Source organism: Haemaphysalis longicornis, unplaced genomic scaffold (genome assembly GCF_048455015.1).
Source record: "Haemaphysalis longicornis isolate Haplotype H1 unplaced genomic scaffold, Haemaphysalis longicornis Haplotype H1 scaffold_8, whole genome shotgun sequence".
NCBI classification, from domain to species: Eukaryota; Metazoa; Arthropoda; class Arachnida; order Ixodida; family Ixodidae; genus Haemaphysalis; species Haemaphysalis longicornis.
The window spans coordinates 42,625,514-42,649,757 of NW_027526445.1; the positions used below are offsets into that span (position 1 = coordinate 42,625,514).

Genomic DNA, 24,244 nt, shown 5'->3' on the forward strand with positions numbered 1-24,244 from the left:
TATTCGAACTACACACATTCAAGGACTCTATGCACGTCACTGAGCGCTTGTAGTACGTAGTTGTTTATACGTGCAGAGAAAGAAAGCTTTCGAAAACTAATTCGGGGATAAGAGAAAAGGCACACACGTGGCGGAAGTTTTTCACAAAAATCTATTTAGACCTTGAATTCGCATACGAGTGTGCTTGTTCCGGAGTGCAGGGCCGATTGTCGGCTGCCTGTGTCTGTTTTGAAGCCCCATTTCTCATTCCTTGCTGCAGGCTGTGGCATATACACGCAGGCAACCGAAACAAGGAAACCAGATGAAAAACAAGCGTTCATGGTAGAAACGTTAAAACAAAACTGAAATAGGCATGTGGCGCACTTTTTTTGGGAAACTCGAGGCATGATCTCAGTCAAGCTATGTATCCTCTGGTGCAGCTACAGTCATTGCCGCAAAAAAAACACCAAAACTCACATGTGTTCGCGCTGTTATTTACCTGTGCCTTTATATTCGACAGGATTGGCTCACATTCGGCATTTGTACCTCTCACGTTGCCCTAGAGTTTTTTCGCATAGCATACCAGGTAGGAACTTCCACTTCCAGGGTATGCATTTCCGGAGAAAACTTAAAGAAACTTTTGGCAGCTCTCTTTGGCAGTCTCTTGTTGAAGATTCTGTGCAAATTTCTTTTCGTACCATAATGCGTACTTTACGATTACTTCCAGCTTTTGGTATTTTCTATTGCGGTGACCATATCAGAAGCTTCTTCATTAAGACCTTGATATCAAAGTGACTACGTAATCAAGCGCACCAAAGTTCTGAGGTCACTAGGACATCTGGTGCAGAGGATATACTAGGCAAAATCTTACGCTTAAGCATTACCAGCAACCCACCGGTTTTACGCCATGTGAACGTAAAGTTAGGATCCTGGCGCCAACGGGAAGTGCAAGAAAGGGCGCGTGTGTTTGTGCGGAAGCACTGAATATTTTTCGGTCAATTTTCTTGCTCATGGTGGTAAACCAATTTAATAAATATTTTACCTACTCCAATAACTCAGACCTCTGGAAAGATTACACAATGATTTTAATACCTGCCGGATTCAAGGTAGCATGCAATATTTTAGAAGTGCTAAGCAACTAATATATTTACTATTCACAAAGTAATCTTTCTGCTTATAGTCATTACTATTAGCACTCCTAAAGGTAATATTATCTTGCAATTTAACATGCCTAGCTTTTCACCTAGAAGCTATACCGTTACGTTTTTTATTGGACAAAGTCTTAAGAGTAACCCATGGAATCATATATAAGTGGGTACTTCGAAGGTGCTCCAAAATATCTTTACTTGAGCAGAGAGAAGCAAGTTGCATTTCAGAACTGTGCTGAAGTTTAACGTTTTCAGTGGCGTAAACATTTTGAAGAGACAACTCAGCAAACGCCACACGCATGTATGAGTGTAGGGTGACGTAAAAAACGGAGGTCACTCATAACTTCTAGGTTGTTCATTGTTTGGCAGTAAGGCAAAACAGGCCATTATAAAATGAATTCTAAAATTTTTTTCACACATTGTGTCGTTGTGATAACATTTTATTTATAGCTATCTCTTGCTCAAGCTGGTGTAGTAGGAAGTTGAAATCAAGTTTGTTCCTTTCCCCCTGCGTTTCTCTAAATGCGAAAAATGCATTAACGTGACCTAATTGTGTGTACGTAATTGCTGCTTACGCAAATTTATTCCTGGCAGTCTCTTAAGATGCTGCCCCAGAAGAGTTTCAACCGACTTCTCATCGGAGCTGTGACGGCGGTTGCTCTAGGAGTTGCCGTTTGCAGAGCACAGGATTGCCGAGCACAGCCATGTCGCTGTAATGCTACCAAAGTGAGTTCATTGCATGAGGCCTAGGAAGGCAGAGGCCTTATTTACCACATAGTAGGAGGGCACTACCAGATAGTTGCGGTTCGCTGCTTTGAAATGAAAAAAAATAGTATTATTTTTTCAAGACTGCCAGAAGTTGAAAAGTTTGTATCACGAAGCAAAGGACTCCATGGTATTAAGACCGCATGGCTGTTAAAGCGCTGTCTTCGACACACACGTGATTTTCCTGCGTAAGCTTTCAGAAAACGTCTCTGTGAAACATTTGGCTAACGTGCTTACAATAAAAATCGAGGAATGTAGCCCGCCGGGAATTGTATACATTCTAGTGTTACAGCGAAAAGGACGCTATGCACCATGCATCTGGTAGTCTGCTACGAAAATGAAACGGTTGAGCATACGCTGCCTGAGTCCCCCAATTGTGACTAGTTAGGTGGTTGTTAAAGTAGCGGTTCTCGCCCGATGGCAGCGAATGGGCGGCCGCTTTTGACGCGTTTGTTCGCGCTTCTCGCTTCTCCTCAGAATAACCCTCGAAACTGCGTCAGAACGGTGTCACCTTCTTTCAGTGTTTTGCGGCACTTCGTTCGCGTATAGCATTCCGCAATGATTCGTGTAATGCAGCGCTAGCCTGACATCGTCCAAGTGCGACAGCTTCGTGCAGCGTCCTGGCACTTATGATGAAGTTCGTGTAAATTTGCTCGGGGAACAGATTCTTTGGTTGTGGTTTTCTGCCGGAATCATAAAGCTAGAGAGAAGTAGGCGGCGACAGATTTGGGTTGAAGAGTTGAATTACTGCGGAACCGTCTGCTCACCCTAAGGCCTTCTTACCCAGCAGTTCCTCCAACCCCTCCTACCCTACTTACACCCGCTGTCTATTGGATAGAATAATATAAAAACCAGCGATTCTTTTTTCTTCAACAAAAGGGTAACATCACCATCAAATCAGTATAAGTGACCAATACTTTGCATTGCCACTAAAAGAGACCCCAAAACGCGAAGTAACAGCTGCTGCATTACGAGGGGCAGTTCTGTTTCAGCCTCTTCGTGATTATGGGTGCTGTGCTTTCCTGGCACAAAACTCTTTTGAACTTCAAGCCACAGCCGCCCTGAGGTAATCATGGCGGAAGTGAATAATTCGGCCGCAATTATGAAGTTTTCTTTCTTGTACATGTCGGGGATCTTCAGCAGTAGGCCAGGATAGCCTCGTTTCACGCTTCCTCTGCGCCACTTTCAGCAAAGCACTGCGTCACCAAGGTGAAGTGCACGAGTTCCGAACTCATCGCGCTGACAACCCGAACGTTTTCACTGCATAGGTCATGAATCCATTGTCCTAATCCTGGTGTCAAAGAAGTAGCGCAGTCTTCGTGTTAAAAAAGTGTTAACATATAGTTTGAAAACTGAAGTACTATGATAAAGGCGTTCCCGGATATATGATGACATCTCCCAGCTAGTATCAACCGTAAACATTCAGTTTAGCGTATTTCCAATTCATTTGAATCATTGCGTGCACGAGAACGCTCCGAACCGATACCCTTTAATATTCGGCATCGGCATGACGATTATGAAAGACCTCGCCCAAACCTGCTGACGTGAGGTCTTCCGTTACGTGGCCAACGAGCTGGCTGCGGTTGGCGGGTGCTGTTCGGCCTTGTGTATCCCGTCAAGATTTTGGGACTGACGTCATGCTGTCCGGTGCGTGGAGAAGGTGGACACCACTGCCGGTCTGGTCGCGTCAGCGAGCGCTCGCGCGCGCGGGTTGGCAACGCTACTTGTGTGACGAGAACGGTGAAGTCATGAGTTCGCTCCTGTAATGACGGTAGCCTCCGCGTTCGTTTAGTGGAAACCGAAACTGACAGGGATACACGAGGCTGTAAATATTTTTACACTGATATCGACAGTATATGGTGTCATTGTTTGATTAGTGGCTTGGTAGGCACCCATAGCAACGAAAAAAAGCTAATGCAAGTATTGTGTCACAATACTGCTTTCAATAGCTCTTTTCCAGCGACTGGGATGGTGGTCTAAGATCACTAATGAAGTAAAGTTTGATTTTCTTCTGCTTCAGCGTTGGGCCGGCCGGCGTTCAGCTGTTTCCTACCTAGCAATAGACAGATGAATGTACGTTAGGGTCGAGCTAGGGGACTCATAATACGAACGATAATGCAACGTTACCTATGGAGAGGCGTGTGGCTTATGCTGAGGGTATAGAGTTATATAGCCCAATTCTTCTGACATAGTGGGGGCTGTTGCTGTGTAGTTTTATTTGCAAAATAGTTTACGAATAAGGTGTCAATTACATCTTGCGTCGAAGCAAAATCGCATTCAAACACCCGGGTACATCAGCTGCAATGTTTTACAATGGATGGTACTGATTTAAGGAAAGCTGTTTGGAGTGGTGAGAATGAGAAGGCTGCTGACCTCCTTATGTCGTTTTTTTCCTTTGTGCTTACTGAATTTTCTTGGTTCTATATAGCGGTATCGATCGAATGAGAAGCAGAACGGTTATAAAAAAGAATGTGATGATGATGATGATAATGATGATGATTTGAATTTTATGGCGCAAGGTCGGATATGGGCAAAGAGCTCCAAAAATAAATATTTCACGAGAGTGGTCTCAGAGGTATTTCTGTAAAATATACGAAATAATACGCATCAAATGAAGGAAAAAGCAATGAAGATGCTTGATGTAAGGCCCTGTTTTCAATATGCCTGATAAAAAGTGAGGGGAAATCATTCAACATTGGTAACAAACTTAGACGTGCGCTTATAAAAACCATGGGGTCGTCATGGGAAGCGATTACTGTACTTTATCTTCTATGCACAAATTCGTTAGGTGTAAAACTCTTCATTCCTTTTTATCCAGGGTAGCATCAATTGTTTAAGGAATTTTAAATGGGTTTGATAAGCTTGTTTTGTATTGTTTTTATTAAAACATCTCGGCCCGCAATGAGCGCGTCCAGAATTATAGCATCATCCTCGAAAGTGATCGAAAGATTCTTTGGGCCCGAGGCGCGTGTGTATATAGGTTGTGCTTCACTACTGGGTGACAACGAAATGTTCATCAGCGGAACCACACTGTCTTTGCAATTCTCGAGGAAACCGGTAACTGCCAGTGGGTGTGGTTACTCGCGGCAGTCATTCAGGGTGGTGCCTGCGAAAGTTGTCTTTTGGAACTGTCAGAGCGGCTGAGGCAACGTCCTGACGACTTGAGAGCAAAGCAGGCGGTGGTGGAAGACAACAAGATCCTGTTTGTGCGAGCCTTTGTCCTGGAGTGGCGTCCACTGTCTGGGTCAGGGTCTCCACTCATTTTTCAGCGATTTGCTACACCGAACAAATTAGAGCAACTGAACTCAATATGGAAGCTGTCGAAGTGGGGAGCAATGATTCGCCAGAGAGGCTGTTGCACCCTCTTTTTAATAGTTTCGTTATCAGACTGGAGTTGATAAATAGAGAAGTCAAGAGTGGGCGACGCAGCACCTTAAAAGGCATATAAAGGAGCGCTAGCTCGAGATGTATTTAATTTGGTGTTCTTTATTCGTCGATTTATGTAGGTTTCGTATTTTATATTTTGTGTACTTACTTTCGACCTAGGAACGGCAGCCTCCGTGACGACCGCGCAGCGGAAATGTCGCCTCCAACCCTTGGCGGATGCGTAACGTGTGCCTTTGTGCCGTTATAAATTAGACATCAACTGCAGAACACGAGGGACTACGTTGCGATCTAGACTAGACAAAGCAGTTATGTTTTTGAAGCCTCTGTTGGGCTACGTACCGCCATGGCTACAGCGGCTATGTGCCGTGACCCCTCACTAGCTCCGACGACAAACCGGGGCCCTATGGTGCTCCGCATTTATACGTAGTCGAAGTAGATGTCAGGGAGCCAATACCGTGGAGACTATGGTACAGAGACGATCGTTGTAATGTTTCATTGCTGCGGTTTGTACAGATGCATGTCGTGAATGCTATGCTAGCCTATTGTCGCGACTTCTTACAACCTCAGAAGCACTACCAAGTCCCAAAATACCGTATATATCTCTTGCAAAAAAAGAACACCTATCTAGTACTTGATGTAACTGGCATCTGAATATCTGATATCATAGCAATAATTCTTACGCCAATTTAGAAGTTTTATTGCTGGTGTGCTAAGGCTATCCACCCGTCTCACTTTTTCTCCCCTCCACCGGTGGGCTGCTTCGGGAGGTTCTACCTGGCACAAAGATATACGTTACTAATGTGTACTGTCGGAATGTATGTTCATGCTGAATGAAGGAGTGAAGTAACGAAAACAAACTTACGAGGGCGATGAAGCAAATATCACAACCAAAATACGCGAGCCATAATGTAGAAAATTTGAACGCGAAAGCAATAAACGCACATCCTGGAAAAAACAGTTGTCCAGAAAATTTGCGCAGCTTCTGCGAGTATACAAAAACACGTATGCGATCCCATGGGAGTTGAACCCGGGTCTGCACAGTACCATCTCATCTATCTACCAACCACATTATTTTTGCTTTTTTATTCATTGGTCTGTGCTACTTCCGCACGTCGCCAGCGAAAACAACATTTCTCATTGTTGCTCATTTATTCATGCCGCATCCCTCCTGAGCCATTGGTAAAAAATCTCGATCTTTGAAGGGAGATTTGCCCGCTTCTCAAAATCCAGGGAACTATGACTGGAACCGTAATAGTTGTGAGATGGTGCATACCGCATAACACCTGAACGGGATTGCACGTGAGTAGTACAGGTGCACATTCGCCGCTCATAATACTGATTCTGGGGAAGCTGTGTATTGTTCCACTGTGCTTGATGACGTACATGGGCCCCTACTTAGGCGAGGAAACAAAAGCGCTCAACGGAATGCATAGAGAAGACGGGTTAAATATTTTCTCCTCGAAGGGAGAGAAGCGAAATCAAAGAAAGCAATGCAAATGCGATGTTTGAACAAAGTAGTTGTCGCTAAGTTGTGTTTTCTCAGGTTCTGAGTTTCTGTAGGCCATTCCAGTATGAGAAGAGCTCTGGTTACATCGGAAAGGCAACCACCGAAAAGTATCATTAGAAGGCATTGCCTTGCCTTGTCCCTTTCGGTGCCACAGTTCGTCTCGTAATTCTTCCGTTGGCTCTCCTAAACAATAACCCTCGACTTCTCCTACAAATCAAGGATCAATAATTACGTGTAAAGTTGTAGAAAACCGAATAGAAACTAAGCCACAAATGTGCAGGCCGGAATATGTAATCTTTCTTGATTTGCCAGGGACATAGTTGCAACTGCTCATCCCCGGGCTGGCCTGCCGCGACACTGAAAGGGGAGCGCTGTGCAAGGCATTTTGTCTCCATGTAGATTGGCTGTTAATACTACTGAGAACATTTATTTAAATTTGATGTTAAAATTAATTCCATGTTTTGAGATAAGTTAATTGAAACGAAGAAAAAAAAATTTTTGACACGATAGTCTTCTATGAGCTACACAAACGCAGAAATGTCGGTTTGCCAGTCAGTTGATTCAGCAGTCAAAAAAGTTTACAAAATTCTCCAACAGGGAAAAAATAGAACCAATACTGTTCCCAACTGCTAAAATGGCTGGCCTAATTGATACACTTCGACATTACTCTGCGAACAAAGAACATCAAACATGTCTGAAGGAAAATATTATACTAAAACCGCAATTACCATCGTATAACTTTAAAAACACATCTTTAACTCGTTTTTACGACAACAAAAAATAGCAACGCGTTAAGAAATGTGGCTTCTATCCACGCTGTGAAGGCGGTTGGGCTTCGAAGCTGTACACGCCATCCGCAACTATTACCCATGCAACGTCACTTCAATTCAGTAATTTCTTTCACTTAGTATGACGTTTCCTGCTGACGCGGACACGATTTTTTTTCTGTTAGAGGTATAGTGCTTCACAGTAAAACCGTAGTTTGCAAATGGCGAGATAAAGACAAATTAAAGCTAGGGATCTGGACTTCGTAGCTTGATTTCGAACAATAGAAGAAGCAGCACGTGGCACGTGGATGAGAAGTAAACCGAAACTAAAATTGTTGAAGATGGGGAGTGGAACAAAGTGTTGCGTTGCACGAGTGGCAGAATGTCTTTTTTGATGACATTTTAAGTGATTCAAGCCGTTATTCCGCGCATTCTTCAATTTTGAATCTGTTCGAACATAGGTCACGGTATTTCAGTGCTCGGATATGTCGGGAATCGTAGTGCGAGTACTAGTGCGAGTAGGTCTCGGAATTTCGCTAACACATAGATCTTTTTCTTCTTAAGTACATATTTCAATCTCAGCTGGTCTTTTTCTTTCTTTATTAAACATTTTAATGTCGGTAGCCTTTAGCAAGGCAGAACATGCATATATAAAAACGTCCTCGCAATCACAGACAGTATGTTGCAATTTAATCGTGGGAGTGGGCCACTTTGGTTGTTGAATTGCCTATGGAAGGTTGCAGAGCTGGGTACAATCTTTTTTCGGCCTCAGGACGAGGGCGAAATTCATTCACGAAGATAAAACGCTATTTAGGCGAATGTCATACGAATGTCATACGAATGTCGTACGAAAACCTGAGCAACACAGGGAATGACGATGACGGTTACTGTTGCAGATATTTCACTTTTCGCAAAGAGATAGGGTAACACAATATGTAATTTTTGGTTGTGAAATACTTCCACTGAAGAGTGGTAACCCCATTTGTCATTAATCAGAGACAATTGTGACTGTTGTCCCCTGGGTTCCAGTAAAGCTTTCTGCGACACTAGAATTAGGAACGGCCGTAGCCTTAACGACTCTTGTTCACGCACTAAGAATATAAATAAAGACAATTGTGGAAGCTGGGATGGGATCTTGCTGGTTACTTGATCAACAACTCTTCAGACATAGAAAACGTCCCAATAAGGAATATATTATGTCCGTATACACCAACCACCGCTTTGAGCAACCAAGTTGGCAAGATTAACAAGGATTTCTGAAGAATGTAGTGGAACATCTACGTTGTAAGAAAAGAGAATATTACCGCAGAGCTTAACCAGAGCTTGGGAAATCCTTCTTGTACAATAACAAACAGTAATCCAAAAAGAACGCAATACCTTTTCGCACACGTGCCTGAATAATGTATGACTCTTTGAACGCTCTGCAGGTAATCAACTGAAAAATAAGGTTATCAGACACAGCGTCTTATAGAAATATTCTGAAAATAAAGAGTGCACCATATACTAGTTGATACTGGCGGATGCGTCAGCGGCCGCAAAAGCTGCTAAATGTATCGCGACGAAAACATTCAAAAAGTACAAAATGGGCTGTCAGGTTGGTATCAACGCGCAGAATTTGTTGCCATGTGCCCCCACAGGTTGGAGCGTGTCACGGCCTGTATTTCCCCCAAAAAGTAGATTTGGCGGAAGTTCCACGTGCCGGACAGACATGAAAAATGAAAACATAAAAAAAAACTAAAAAAAATAGCAAGAAATGACAAAACCTTGCATTTGACGCAGAAATGCAGATTTAGCTGAAGAGGCACTGTTCATCGTTTTAATAGCGTAAACAAAGGCAATTGCTCCACAGAATTTCAAAAAATAGAACAAAAAAATAGAAAAGTAGTACCGAAAATTTAAGCCCCCTGAATTTCCATAAAAAAACTCCCACCTCCCCTCCCGGGGACCCCTGTGTACATGCGACGCATAGGGGGTTCACGTTGCAGCGCTGGACAGCGGAGGAACGGCGCTGGAAGGATGGAGCGGAGCGGAGCAGGCACCGCGTTTTAAAGCGCGCATAACGGTGAGGTGACGCGCCGGCACCAGTGCGTCTGCCGGTGCTATGACGCAACACAATCCAGCACAATCCACTTTAATCCAGTCCAATCGAAATCCAATCCAAGCCAAGCCAAGCTAAGCCAATCCAATCGAATCCAATCCAATGCCCCTCGCGAGAGAGTGTTCGCTATCGGAGAGGACAGGGGGTGAGCGGCGGAGAGCCCAGCTCGCGCGGCGAGAACAATGGGGGAGGGGCAGACGCCGACAACAACGCCGACGACGCCGGATGCAGGGACAAGGCGAGTGAATGAGATGCAGTCGGATCTAAAATTCGGATTTGGCGGAAGTGATAACTTTAGTCGTTCTAAAAGTGTCATTGGGCATAACTGATCTGACCGGATTTCGAAAGCCCAAAATAATAAAGACAAAAAAGTTATCACGGGAATGACGAACCGTGTAAAGCCATGCATTTCCAGAAGAATGAGATTTGGCGGAATTATCACTACTATTTGTTATCATAGTGTAAATAAAGATAACTAGTCGGACAGAGGTTTGAAAAACGAAGCGGTTTCATTGTAACCAACGAACAACCTACACAAAAGGTGGAAGAGTGCTGCATGTTAGTTGACAATTCTCTGTATTACTGCAGATTCTTTAAAGACAATAAATTGGGTGAAGCAATAGCAAGGATAAACATATTCTGTGAAAAGTTTCAGAAACCGCATAAACGTCACTATTGTTTTCCTGTGATTGATCGCAATTGAGCTTCACCGACTTGAGTGTTATTAGTGTTTTTCGTGTCTAGCTTAGTGCACGTTGTAATTCCTTTGTTTATGTTTCGTGTCGCTTTTCCTCCTAAAAGGCAACAACGCGGCCACCTTATTTCGTACTTTGTATACGCATGCATCGTATATTATATCAAACTTATTATATTGTTGCGTCCCGATAGACGCAGGTAAACTCGGCTGTACGGTGCTGCACCGATTTATTAGGGGCGGGGCGCCTAAAATGGGAAGGCGAGAGAGCACGTCAAATCTCAGCAAAAATGGCTGACCGAGAGAAGCGCGCGGGGCCCGGGGCACGCGTTTGTGTCGTCGTCTTCGTGCTCCCTGCTTAGCACACAATCCACGCGACAATATCCAACACTAGGAATATGCCCAACGTATACGCCCCCTAAAGCGCGTCATTTTTCGGATATTCATTCCCGCGCACCTATCTGTTGCGGGTTGATTTCATTGATTGTATTGATTGATTGTAGTTTTTAACGCTCCGACGCAACGCAAGCGATGAGGCTCGTCGTAGTGGAAGGCTCCGGATAATTTTGACCGCCTGGGGATCTTTAACGTATCTCTTACGGAAAGTCATTCGATGACTTCGTCGGTTTTGTCTCAGTATGACCACCCAGAGACAAACCAGAAAAAATAAAAGCATTCTTTAGCAATGAAAGGGGCAGCATGCACTCGTAGAGCAAGATACCTTTCCTTGTTTATCATATTCTTCGTTAACGAAGAACATTTCTTGATGGTATTTTTCCCGAAGCGAAATTTCTTGAAGGGGCCACCTAGCCGGCAACCAATGCAGGTGTTTTTAGAAAAGAAACTGTTGTCAAATACGGTAGTGACAAATACACCAGCAGTCGTAAGCGAGTATTTCACGCTAAATTGAAGCAAATAACTTATGCGGGAGCTTGTATCCGGTAGTGATGGATGAAAACAGTGTGCTAACAAAGTAAAGTTTCGGGCAAGCATTGCGAAGCACAACCTATGCCGACATTTCATTTTCCCTTCATGTTGGCCACTTTATTCCTCATATAAAGCCAAAAATATGGCGCAATAAATGATTAGATAAAAACACCGATCTTGTGGCATTTTTTGCAGCTGCTGGCGGACTACGACCTGATTAATGTTCGAGTGTCTTCGTCACCAAGTCCAGAAAAGCTCTGCGAGCAGTACGTGAAAACGTCGCTCTCTGGAAATGGGAAGACTGCTGAGTACAACTACACATACCGAAATGCTGGCGCAGATGACAGCCCGTAAGTGCAGAAATGGTATCAGGAATGGGTGAGCAGACTGACGGGTAACAATTCTGTGGTGCACCTCGACGACGTAACTGGTGTAACAGTAGGGCTAAGCCCTAAATAAGCTGCTTGAAAGCATCCCCTCGTGGCGATAAGTCATTCGTTATTCGTTCTTATGGTCGAAATCAAAGAAACGTTTGGGCTAAGGAAAGCCTTCTTGTAAGTGGGTTGGAAATTAATTGTAGGTGCGAAGCCACCGTTTCTTTATTGTACACGCTGTAGAAAACATAAACGACATGGTTAGATGGTTGCAGTTGCAAAGTAAAAAAACATATCAGCGTTGTATTGCACGCAGGAATGGGTGGAGGGTTCCACGTGCAGCGGATAGGATTGAGGTAGAACCAAGAATAGCGTCATAGACAATGTAAGAAAGAGCGTAAAGATGCCATTTTCAAAAGCGAAATCTTTTATTTTTGACGACCAAGAAATTGTTGTTATATGGCAATCATGGGCTACTTTTACACTAACAGAACCAGTTGCGCGTCAGGATGCAACAATTTCTAGCCACATACACGTGATGGTATGCTGCCAGGTAAATATTTCTTTTAAAAGTTTCATCGTTAAGGGCAATTGTCCCCAAATCATTCGTGGCGCTTTGTTTCCTGCACAGCATTCTGACGATAGCGGGGCTGATTGTAAAAAGTGGTGCTTTTCGGCAACGAAAGTATGGTGGGGAGGCCGATGGCTGTTGTACTTTTTATCGTTGTTCTGATTGAATACCTCGGTTTATAAAGAGTAACACTCAATAAGCCATAGTTATTGTTCACGTTAGGGGAATGGGTTCTCTGGAGATAAACATTTCATACATAGAAATGTTTCCATCTGCATAAAACACCTATATCTTAGAGAACGGGGTAAAATTAAAATACGGCGACTGATAAACGCAAACAATATAAAAACGATTAACGCCATGCTATAAAGGCTTTGAGAAATTGTTTACACTGAAAGGTAGCGCATTGAGAGAAAAAAACCCGCCCGCATCTTCCCACGGGGGGAACTCGAGTAAATGCGTCGCTGAGTGGTGGGGGTATCGCGTGAATGTTGCATAATTGGGTATGGTTTGGGAATGCTTAATTGTTATTTCGTCTTTATTATTCTTATTTACTGAATGAAGGAGAATGGAAGGCAAGGAGTGTACAGTTAAAGTCTGTCTTTATTGATTGGTGACGTCAAGCAAAGCGTCAAGTCAAGCGAAAGCCAAGCAAAGCCGCCCTTGACTGAATTCCGAACGCGCGCTCCGCCGCTTATTCTTGCTCCGTGGCTTATATACACACCGCCTGCGTTCGAGGGAGAGGAGCACGGGGGAGAGACGGGCATGCGCGCACTTCCGTACACAAGCGCGCGAACTTTCCAGGCAACCACCACGCCGTTATCACGTGTACACGCCCTGCCGCCGTTACTGTTGAGCGCGACGCAGCGCACGGGTAGCTACGACGCATGCGCGCACATACGCGCTCCCCCCGCACAGTTGTTCAGAGCGACGGAGCGCACGGGGTACACGCGCTCCTCCCGCACCACCGCACCTGTTGTTGAGAGCGAGGAGGGTACGGGGGAGAGACGCGCACCTGCGCCTCGACGCGACGCGTTGCGCAGTGAGCGTGTGGACGGCGCCGACAACATCGACGAGTGACATCGCGAGCATAAGAAATGCTCCGCATTTAAAACCGTTAGTGAAGCTATAATGTTGATGCCAACACTGATGGCTCAGAACCTTGATGAACACATTTAGAACAAAATGCTGCGTTCTTGGGAAGCACAGTCAATAAAGGTATTTCTGTCCCCAAAGCTGGCATTAATATCAAAACGTTCCCATTTTTTCTAGCATTTATGACAACGCAACAATCACGGCTTCCTGCAATACAGAGCTTCAGGGTTACTTCGGCAGTGGTGAGTATCAAAGACCCGTAACTGCAAATAGTGCTGACAGTTTATAAAATGTACGGATCTGTGCAACAAGCCGAGTGAGGCCAAAGGTCATCTTAAGCAGTTCACACGTCAATCGTTTGTGTCTGAAAAGTTTTAATGGAAAGTCAGAACATATATTGGTGATGGGTGTGCTAATTTGGGTTTGAAAATTGCGTAGCAGCCTTTCGGCAAGAGCGACATAAAGCTGGCAGGACGAATGTTTGTTCTTTGGACAAACAGCTTAATCATGGTAGGAGTAACACTGGAAATGTTTGTTATGAAGAAGCGGTATATGAAGCTTCTTTGTTTTTGTGGTATTTGTATTCGTGTCAGATGTGTCTGTGGTATTTCTATCCGTCGTATTTGTAGTTAAGAGACGTGGTATATACATCTTAAGAAACAAAACTGAATAAAAAAGACGCTGCATAAACTAGATAACTGTAGCTTTAAAGGTATACCACTTTCAAAAATGCCTTGTTTCAAGCAAAGCTGCTATTTTATAAAGCCTGGAAATGAACTATATTACACACCTAAATTATATTCCCAGTGATACTGTCATTTTGGGCACAGAAAAATATTGTAGCAAAAATTGTATGCTATAATAAAAATACACTGCAATGCACTTGGAAGACACCTGAGAAAACGTTTTGAATGGCAGTGGAGGCAGCCGCTTTTTGCATGCATGCCTTCAGAATGCCGAGCAGAAATGTTTGTGATGCGGGTTCCTTCTATATTGCACAGGCCAACAACTACGGACTTCCTACTAAATATATAAATTAATGACTCTTTTGATTCAAATTCTTGATTCTAATTAATTTCTAGTTTGTGCCGGTTGACTCTTTCATCCGCCGAAAGTTTGGAATGACTGCAGTAGTCTACCTGAATTACGTAAACGAAAAATTTTGGGGTGTCTCTATATCTTTCTGTATATCGGTCAAGGTGTTCCTAAACTCAGTAGTCAATGGAAAAATAACGATAAGTTTTTGAACGAGAAGTACATACAGAGAAGTTTTTGAAAAAAGTAAATCTGTTAACGCTGAGAATCGTTCAGCAAAAATTTAACTTTATGCACATTTGAGATAGAGCATGGGTATGCGTATTATTTGCAGGTTTTTTTTAAATATCTGTGTGCCGCGATCCAGTTAAAAAATGGCTGTTGTAAACTCTTTCTTGACCAAAAATACAGGAAACACTCGCAGCCAACTATAGACGTTGTGGTGGCTTTTGAGGAAGTCCATCATTAACGAAAAGTTTCAGTAGATGCTGCTGGAATAGTGGAACGCGGAATAATTGAATTACTTGAGCAACAGTCCACTGTGTTTATGGTAGGAGGAAGAAGATGGGATGAGGAGAGCAGGCAAGGTGTGAGCCAAAGAAGAAAGGCGTTTACGTGGAAGGGGCGGCAGAAGCCTATCATCTTTCGGTAATAATAATGGCTGAGTGAGCAGGCAGGTGTCATATTTTCGTGGCTGGATTGCTCCCACCAAAATTCAGGCGCCCGGATCCCTCGTCTATGATTTCCACAACAGGTTGTTTTTAAATGCGGCCTTGTCATCGGAGTATACGGCAGCTTACCGTGTAGAGTGTGGCTACGTCCTTCGTGCCTGAAAACCAAATTTATAAGGTTGTTCATGATTGCTGATGCCCTGCTCAAAATAAAAAAAAAACCCGTTCCTCCAGAATACCATTCATGATACAGCTTGATGTATTCAGCAGGTATACCAACGTCCGGGTGCATGATGCGTCCATTGAAGCCGGCCATACCACTAACTACTAAAATGGTAACGTCAGCGCCCCTCTGCATTTTGTGGAGGCAGCAAACTCTACGTACGACAAGCAAACCAATCGGCTCCACCTGTGCTAAGACTTGACCTGCTATTCCTCCGAGCTACCCAGTTTAATTTTATGAAGTAAACAATGCTCGTAACTGACATAGTGTTCCAAACCACGGAGAAACTAAAGTACACCGTTCTCGGCACTCCCTTTGAACAGAGACCATGCTGCGTGTGATGCACAGTGCTTTGTGGTTGATGCCGCAAACATCACAGGCCGGCGAAATCCGCCACCTCTGTCTCAAAGCAGCGGGCCTCGCATCAACGATGATCCTAGTATGTGTCACCACTTAAAACCTGCCCAACAAGCAGCCGGTCATACACCGTGCAAACCAGTGGTTGTGATCACTGCCACATGTAGCGACCGTGCTGTAGACTGTAGCAAGGACCCGGATCTCACGGGTAACCAATTGAATTTCCCAACAGAACTATGTTGCGGAGGGGCTAGTTGCCTGTACAGTGAGGCTCAATTTGAAGGTTATCGCGGGATCATCGAGCAAGCAAGACCAGAGCGCCATTCCGTGGCACTTTTTTTCATTCGCGAAGATGAGATTATGCTGCCCTCCCTCACCTCTTGGCTGTTGCATAGAATTCGCTCACCCCCTTTCTAGAAAGGCCGACTGCGACAGTTGGTTTCTTCATTCCTTTTTGGGTGACATATCCGCGTTTCGTTCTTCGGCAACCTGATAACACCGAAGATACCTGGGCATTGCGGAAGCAAATTACAATTTTTTTGCACAACGATGCCCCGGCATGCCGGCTTAGTTACCCTGAGAAGGCTGCGTATCAGTGTGAAGTAGGTCGATGAAAGGACAAAAAAAAGAAACAAGCTTGTCCTTTATCGTCTTTGACGGCAGTGCGCGCACTGCCTGGAACAGCCATGGGAGAAGCAAACCTAGCATAATCTCGTTGTGGCTGTTGCTAAAAAGTGTCACGCTAAGGCGCTGTCGTCGCGGTCGGTCGGTGCTCCCGCGATAACCTTCAAATTGATCCCGACTGTACCTGCGCAACATGAATGAGCGCATACACTTTTGGCAACGCTAATTCTGACAGAAGCTCATGTTAGTCGTCAGGGATGCTGTGACCTATTTTAATGACCCCTCAAACGTGACCCCCGAGCGCCTCTGAAGACCGCACATTCTCCGCGTACTCAATACACTGCTTTTATTGTATGATGCCGAGAGTCATATGGTGGCCCACTTGCGCATGCTTTCAGCGCTATGACAAATTGGTCTCGGCACCAGCAGGGCGCATAGGCGTTGGCTTGGATAGACGTTTGAGCAGCCTAAACTGGGATAAATATACTTTTCACAATGCTTTATGAAGTGAAACAAAAAGAGGTAGCGTGTAATAAACGTGTTTCAGAGTCCCTTTACGTTGCTATTTTACGTTGCTACGTTGCAGTATGTTATAAATAAATAAATAAATAAATAAATAAATAAATAAATAAATTTTACTAGCAACTCGATTTCACTGAGAGAGAGAGAGAGATAGAGAGAGAGAGAGAGAGCTTTTCGTAGTGAACTGGTGAGGTGAGCCATGTTAGTGACAGGGCTTGCTAGGCCAAATGGAAGATGTTTACAGCAATATGTGGTGAATGTTGCACAATACAGGTGCAAAAGCGAGAGGGCAAACAATAAATTCTTAAAATGAGAAACAAGAAAAATGCTGCTAATAAAGTTGGCATGCACAAACAAATTTGCACACAAAATCGGAAATGTAAACTCTGAATCTAATTTTAAAGTAAACGGTGCAAAAAAAGAAGAAGACACCAACTCCTCCAACCAACCCTCCCCCCCCCCCCAAAAAAAAACAAGGATAAACACCACAGCGCTAAACAGCCTATATTTCAGGACACGTGCACTGACTATGGTCTAGAGAGATTTGTCCAATTCAGAGTCTTGTAAGGACTGGGGCAGAACTCTTGTTCCCAATGTACAATCAGCACTATATGTCCACGGCCCAAAAAATGTCAAAGTTCGAGTCTGCCTCCACGGCGTACAGCAGAAATGCAGCTCGCTGCAGCCTTTCGCGCCGCAGCGAATCGACGGCAGATGTACAACATCTGATTTACGGATCATAAACGGCGCAAGTCAGGCGCAGTGGTGAATCGTCCCAAATTAACTTAAAATTCAAACTTCGAATAAACTTTATGGTCAGGCGCAGTCAGTGGGGTACTCCTTGAGGCAGCGTGAAAAATGCAAGTCACCCCTACCACCTTTATCATCATCATCATCATCATCATAATCGTGTCGTCTTCATGAGCCTGTTCAAGTCCACCGCAGGGAGAAGTCACAGTGCGGGTCAATAATCTGCAGTGGTGAATACTCGCTTTGAGGGTCCTGCGACTCCAAGATCTGTTCAGACCATCCACTTGCGAGGATAATGGCATTGCTGCCCTCTCGGGAGAAAGGACGTTGCGTAGTGTTGCGCAGCACGTAGCTGTTTTGGCGGCTTCGTCCCATCTAATGGTGACTTGTATACCCGAGTGACCAAGCTGTAACCGAATAATGATGTAATGATCAGCGCACGGCGTTAATGTGAATTTCGGAGTTAACATACAAGCTGCCTGCGATTGTTGGAAGGATTTCGGAGGGCTTATAGGGCGCTACGCGAGTAGAAGAATATTACACATTGCCGGGCATGATGTCCGCTGATGTGATAAAGTGCGGCCCTTAGAGCTGTTATTTTGGTAGTGGTTGAGAATGCTTCGCGGCTTAGTTTCTCACGCTAGTGTACTGTGATGACGGGATACACACGCTGATGGCAGTTCAGCCCGGCAGAACTCACAGTACCGCATAAATGTATGTGAAGCCTTCTTAAGTGCTGAAGATGTACTTGAATCTAAGGAACTTCATTTTTATGGATTACACATTTTTATGGATCCGGGAATTTGGAGGCATGTTTTCAAGGCCACCAGTATTCGCTGTGCTAATGTTGGCTTGAGAGGTCTGGGATAGATAATTCGCCAGAAGCAGGTGTCTTGCATGCTTTCTGGAGATGTCTGCCAAAGAATGCGGAAGGAACAGAGTCAAAGAGCCCCCTCAATAATGTTCTGAAGCTAATGGCCTGGATCTGGGTGTAGCATTCCTTCTAAGATTAACTAACCTTCCAGAGCATATCAACGTCGTCATTATCGTACAGAAACTGACACTTTTGGAACACTTTAAAGTGCAGACACAACATTTCTATTTGTTTATGCGCTTATGGAGGTGAAAATGACTGCTTTCCTCGACGGTACTGAAGCTTCCCCATGCTTAACCTGAGCGCAACTTTCTCACCGCCACAGCGACGACTCAGAAAAAGGTCTGATCAGCGGTACAAACAGAACGGGAGTGATGGGCAAGAGGCATTTCGCGCAGCCGAAGTTACCCGAGAAGAACCAGCGACCTCGATTTTACATGGGGTCGCACAGCTGTCACCACCTTACCTGATACGAAATTTGTGCGACGTTTTGGAGTGGGCATAACTTCCAAAGCCAAGCGCTATGCAATACAGTGCCGATGACATAACTAGCGACCAAATCCACCAGAGGGCGGTTTTGGTGCTTCCCATACACGAGAAATTGTGGCTTGATGCACCGCTTAGGCATGCTGCTTTTCAATGCGCATATCACAGCAACTTCCCTTCAAAAGTTTTCTTCTGATTGCGTCGATGCTCCTGTGGCTCAGGCGGAAATTATTACCCTTTATTTCTTATAGAGCACCCATGGTATTCAGACGTAACAGTATTTCATTGTAATACAAAAACACTTGACCTTAATCCCCGCACTAATTTAAGACAATTGTATACAGAACAAAGCGTGCAGCAATTGTGGGCCGCTTATTTGCTTCAGACTTCTGCTCATGACTTTGTGAATCTTTTTTATGTAACTTGTCCGTCATGACCACGGCGATTCCGAATTCTCTCCCTTCCCAGTCAACTAACGGTTTTCCCCCAAATGCATGTAAAAAACTATAAACTGAAATAACTCCACCACTCTTGTTACCTTATTCCTCCCTCATTACCAGAATTCCAATGCCCTCAGGCTACTTTCATCCGTAATCCGAAAACCGTCTGCGGTGTCATTGTTTCAACCGTTGTGTAGTCAACCGCCAATACCTCCAATACTATATTCTGCTACAACTTAGAAGGACAACTGATGTCACCTATGTGCCTCTTCACAGCACCGCCTGTTCATTCGCCCGGCGCATAGAGTACCCTAATGCTCGTATGTTTGACCTGGGATGAGTCGCTTACTCAATTTTTCGAACTTTATCTGTTCAAATTACCCCAGCGACCAAAAAACAGTTGTTCAGAAAAGGTAGACAATGCCACGATTTCACTGCGATTTCTTTTAAGCGGGGGTGCTCGTTTGCATCCATGTCCGTCGCTTCGGGGGATCGTTACAGAACACGAGCTATTGCCGTTCTGAACTTATGCCTCGGTATAGGAGGTATGTAGAGGTTGGTGGTCATTTAACACACGTATTATACGGTTGTGGTGCTACTCATAAGCCACACTATCCTACAACTCTCACCCCCACCACGCCCTGTTTTTCGAAAAGCTCAGTCACTTAGTCACTCTGTCTGCAAATCTCGTGGCCTTCATTGTCAACTTTCAGTGGTGTCAGTTGTACCCTAACCCCAAATACTAACACGTCCAATGAAACAAACCGTTATCGTTTGGGCGTGTATAACGTATTAAGTTTCTCTCTTTGCGCGACGGACCTGTGGTTTTTGATTTTTCCCCGTGCTATCCTGGGAATAAAATATGTTAGTTGAATACTTTTGAGGTGTTTTAAGCCACTTCCTTTCTTTCAGATCCATCCACAATAATTACTCTTCAACTTCTATTCATCAACGCAGCCTTCTGTTACGTCGGTCAAGCCAACACCAGTGGCATGCGTAAGACATTTGCTTTACTCCGTAAATGTGTCATAGAGGAATACCTAAGTAATTTTCCAAACATAACGACAATTTCGGAAAGAAATTCATATCAGGCATGAAACTTTTTCAGATAGTATAACGCTATCTGTCTTAAGGCAGACCGTTTCTATGAAATGTTGCCTACATGAATACAGTACACGGTGTTAACCCCTTATCGCAAAATTGTATTCAGCGAGGTCATACAAATATTTTCACTTCTGGAGGCAACTATGGACTGTGCTTTAAAAAGAAAATATCTATCCTTAAGAGTGTGCCGTTTAGGTTGGAAGAAGTGGATCATTGTCATTTCATATAAGAAATATAAAGTTCGTAGGTATTGCTGAATATCTCGTTCCATGCCTCAAAATTAGAATAAGCCAGTTCATGCAATGCTCGTAGGTGCCACATCCAAGCAATTTCTGTAGATTCCAGGCTCTGTCTCGGCCTTAGCCTTGCCAGTAAATAATTCGTTGTCATTGCGGCAGTTGCTAACAGTTTTTTCGCATATTTTAAAAGTAAGTTGGGTGCAGTGCTTTTTTGTTTCGCATTTCATTAAAGCCTAACCACCATTGGCACAAGAAAAGTATTTATTCGCGATATTTCAAGATATTTAAAATTCCAGGTATCTTTATAATTTTCATGAAGTGAACGGAGATTGTCCAGATTAGAATTGAGAAAACGGGACTTGGTCTGCGGATAGGCCATACCCATGCTACACATGCGTACCTATTCAGAGGTACAGAACAGCCACGGTGCTCGAGATGTGTAGGGTTGTTATCCGTCATTCACCTACTAGTGGAATGCAAAATACTTCAACCACGTAGAAAGCGCCATTTACCAGGGTAGTACACACGCATGACACCTCAACATACATTGCTATTTCTATCTGACGAGCGAAGTTTTTTTCTTAAGCGTGTTTTTAAGTACATATCGGGCGTGGATTTCTTAAGATTTGTTTCATATCATCGATGAGACCAGTCACCATCTGACCCTTCAGCCTTAAATTGCAACCGCAAGCTCAGTGGCGTGGGGTGTAGTAAAATCATTTCATAGTGATATTTTCTTGTACTTGGTCCTTTACACCAATATTAACTGTGTTGTTTTTATTTATGCATAAATTTTATAACCTACTATGTTATATAATCTCTACTTCCTTTTCATTCTGAAGAAATCCTAATCATGGTAGTGGCGGTATTTGTCCTTGATGCCCTTGCGCCAAGAAAAGCTAGCATAATCACCATCAAATATGACTTGGTATATTAAATTACGGTACACTGTTGCAGAATTATCATAGAGGCATTACACTTTCTTAGACTGCTGATGGCTAGTAATGCAATTTACCCAAATAAAAACGTTTTGTTCAGCCAAAAAACCTAGGTTATCATAATACATGATTAGGATATGCGGTCAATTATGGGTAATACGGACTCGAAAAGGGTCCCAAAATTTGTTGAAATTAAAAGAAGTTCGAAGTAAAGGAAGTTACTTGAATTGAGATCTTTCCTGCAGTGGCACACGTACAATCAGCGAACAGAGCAACGGGAAGCCCACGAAGATTTATTCGTACCTATGTGCATTTAAAACTAAATATTACCCATCATTAAGGAAAATAGTCCCGTATGCGTGCCTTCTTTTAGGTGATTTGGTTGGGGATATGTGCCCCGGCTCGGTATTATGCCTCAAAACATAACAACGTGACGCGCGGAATCTGAACTGTTTTAAACGCCTAATAACTCATCTAGAAAAAAATGGAAGCGGCTAAGCTCAGCTAACCTTGGATATGCAAAGCAAAAGCTTGGTTTAGTCATAGTCTTGGCTTCGCTCGATTAACCTTTCATGTAGCTGTATTTCCTTCGACGGCTCAAAGCCGCTCGGACCCGTAAAACGCTCATAGAAGGAGGCCATGCATCTCTTTGATTCTTGGCCAACGCGACGTTTCTCTCGCACGGCGAACGCGGCACCAGATGGGTCATGTCGCCCGAGACGCCGCAGCAGCGCATGCGTGGGAGGCAGCGGGTCGTGTGTCGATCAGCTGAGCGGCCGCTCCGCCGCCGCCGTGACTGGAGGGGCCGCAATTAAAGCAAAACGACCTAAAATGGGGCCTTGTGCGCAGCGGCAAGAGCGGGTCCGGGAATCATGCGGTGTGCTTCGGGTGGTGTGTCGCCGGGGGTGTGTCTCCGTTAAAAAGGTTAACTCGCGCATCCTCCTCGAAACCGCTGGACAAAAGCAGTAAAGCTTCGCTTTAAACGAACGGCGACAGCGGCCACTCTACGCTGCCGCGGCGTTTTTTGTAACTGCGCCTTTTTTTCGCAGCCAGCTGCCGGTCAACACGGGATCGGGTGGTGGGTTGCTTCATGCTGATTGGTTCCGGCCGACGGAATGGGAAGATCCGCCTGTGATCTAGCCATGGCGGCACTGGACTCTCCTCGGAGGAGAGAGAGGAGGGAGGCTAGTCGGGCCGTGCCAATTCGCTCCGCTATTGATTCATCGCAGCATGTTCGAATTAACTGTCGTAGATGCCTAAATATTGGAATTGCCGGGCGTTTTCTTTAAATATAGGGACATTCGCAAGGATTGCAACGTCAGTTGCAACGCAAGGATTGCAACGTCAATAATGATATTCGATTTTGTTCTCTAATACGACGTTGTTTATTCTTTTTCAGCGTATTACCTATTCGACAATCCCTATGCCCCACTGGAGGAGTACTTCAAGTGCCTGGATAAGATCAGAGAGTACTCAAATGACAACATCACATTTGTTAGAAATCAGCCCCTGTGTGTGAAAATTCCCGAGAAGCCCTAAAATGCTATGCTGCAACGCTGCTGCCAAGATTTATTGTGCTTGTGTTCGGCGCTTCTTATAATCAATAGAAGCGTACAACTTTCAGGTAGCGGCGCTTCACCTAATACTTCTTTTTTGCATTGCTAATATGGAGCTTTTCATTTTCGCTTTCGCTGTCAACGTTTCTTTCGGAAGCAATTGTATGAATTGAACATCAAATAATATATTACAGCGGTTTGGTTGGTAACGATAAATACCTTTTTTTTCCTACTTTAGTTTAGCTGCTTGTGTGGTTGAAATGGTCCAATAAATATTTCTCAAACAAAAATATAATTTCACATAAAAACCAAGAAACGCTATCTTGTGATTTGTTTTCTCTCGAAATAAATATTGATATGGGCGTTGTACTGGTACAACGAAAGGCCGCCAAATGTGTTATCTTACATTAGGAAATGTATAAAAATTCCTCTACAATTGTGCAAATCTTAGACTTTGAAATGCTTGCTCCTGGTGATATTCGCACTGCTCGTAAACGTTGTAACGAATACATTTGAAATAAACATCAATAAAAAATTTATATTTACAGTGTTGTGTGAGATGAGAATGATTGGCGTAGTCATGTAATCCAATTTGCGACAGTAAGGGCACTTCCTAATTTTCTCTACCTTCGTTGTGAGAGTGGTGTCACTGTGGAGGCCAACGTGTCACACGCATAAAACAAATTGGACCCGCCGCGGTCGCTCAGTGGCAAAGGCGTTGCGCAGCTGAGCACGAGATCGCTGGTTCGATTCCCGGCCATGGCGGCCACTTTTCTGATGCACGTGAAATGCAAAAACGCCCGTGTGTGCGAGATTTCGGCGCACGTTAAAGATCCAAAGGTGGTGAAAATAATCCGTAACCCTCCAATACGGCGCGCCTTATCGCCTGCATTACGTCAGCGGATTAAACCCCACAATCAATCAATCAGTAAAACAAATTGGAATGGCTGCAAATGTGTGTAGTGCTCAAGATGCTGTTTAGGGGTTGCCTTGCTTTATAGAACCTACTTCCCCGCCTTAGTGTGACCAACGACCATCAGCCGCCAGAAGCCGTTGCGGAATTCCTACTCCTCCTGGTCCATTATCGATGCCTTCGCCAAATTTGTTGCTTAG

The 24,244-nt window shown here is 44.2% G+C and overlaps 1 protein-coding gene across 3 annotated transcripts; it reads left to right on the forward strand.

Moving 5' to 3' along the window:
- Positions 1-405: 405 nt before the first annotated feature.
- On the forward strand, positions 406-23,678 carry LOC144150029 (uncharacterized). 3 transcript variants are annotated; one of them, XM_077681822.1, is made up of 6 exons: positions 406-565; positions 1,722-1,853; positions 11,468-11,622; positions 13,490-13,554; positions 20,207-20,290; positions 22,975-23,678. In XM_077681822.1, the coding sequence occupies exons 2-6, from the start codon at positions 1,731-1,733 to the stop codon at positions 23,112-23,114; spliced, it is 567 nt and encodes a 188-aa protein (XP_077537948.1). In that variant the 5' UTR covers positions 406-565; positions 1,722-1,730; the 3' UTR covers positions 23,115-23,678. The 3 variants fall into 3 exon arrangements, with proteins under 3 accessions (XP_077537948.1, XP_077537949.1, XP_077537947.1); XM_077681823.1 differs by having other exon boundaries at positions 444-586; XM_077681821.1 differs by lacking the exon at positions 406-565 and adding an exon at positions 975-995.
- Positions 23,679-24,244: the final 566 nt, after the last annotated feature.

Coding starts and splice junctions, on each gene's coding strand:
- LOC144150029 (XM_077681821.1), top strand. Junction 11,623..13,489: donor GCTGGCGCAGATGACAGCCC/GTAAGTGCAGAA, acceptor CATTTTTTCTAG/CATTTATGACAACGCAACAA. Junction 20,291..22,974: donor AGCCAACACCAGTGGCATGC/GTAAGACATTTG, acceptor ATTCTTTTTCAG/CGTATTACCTATTCGACAAT.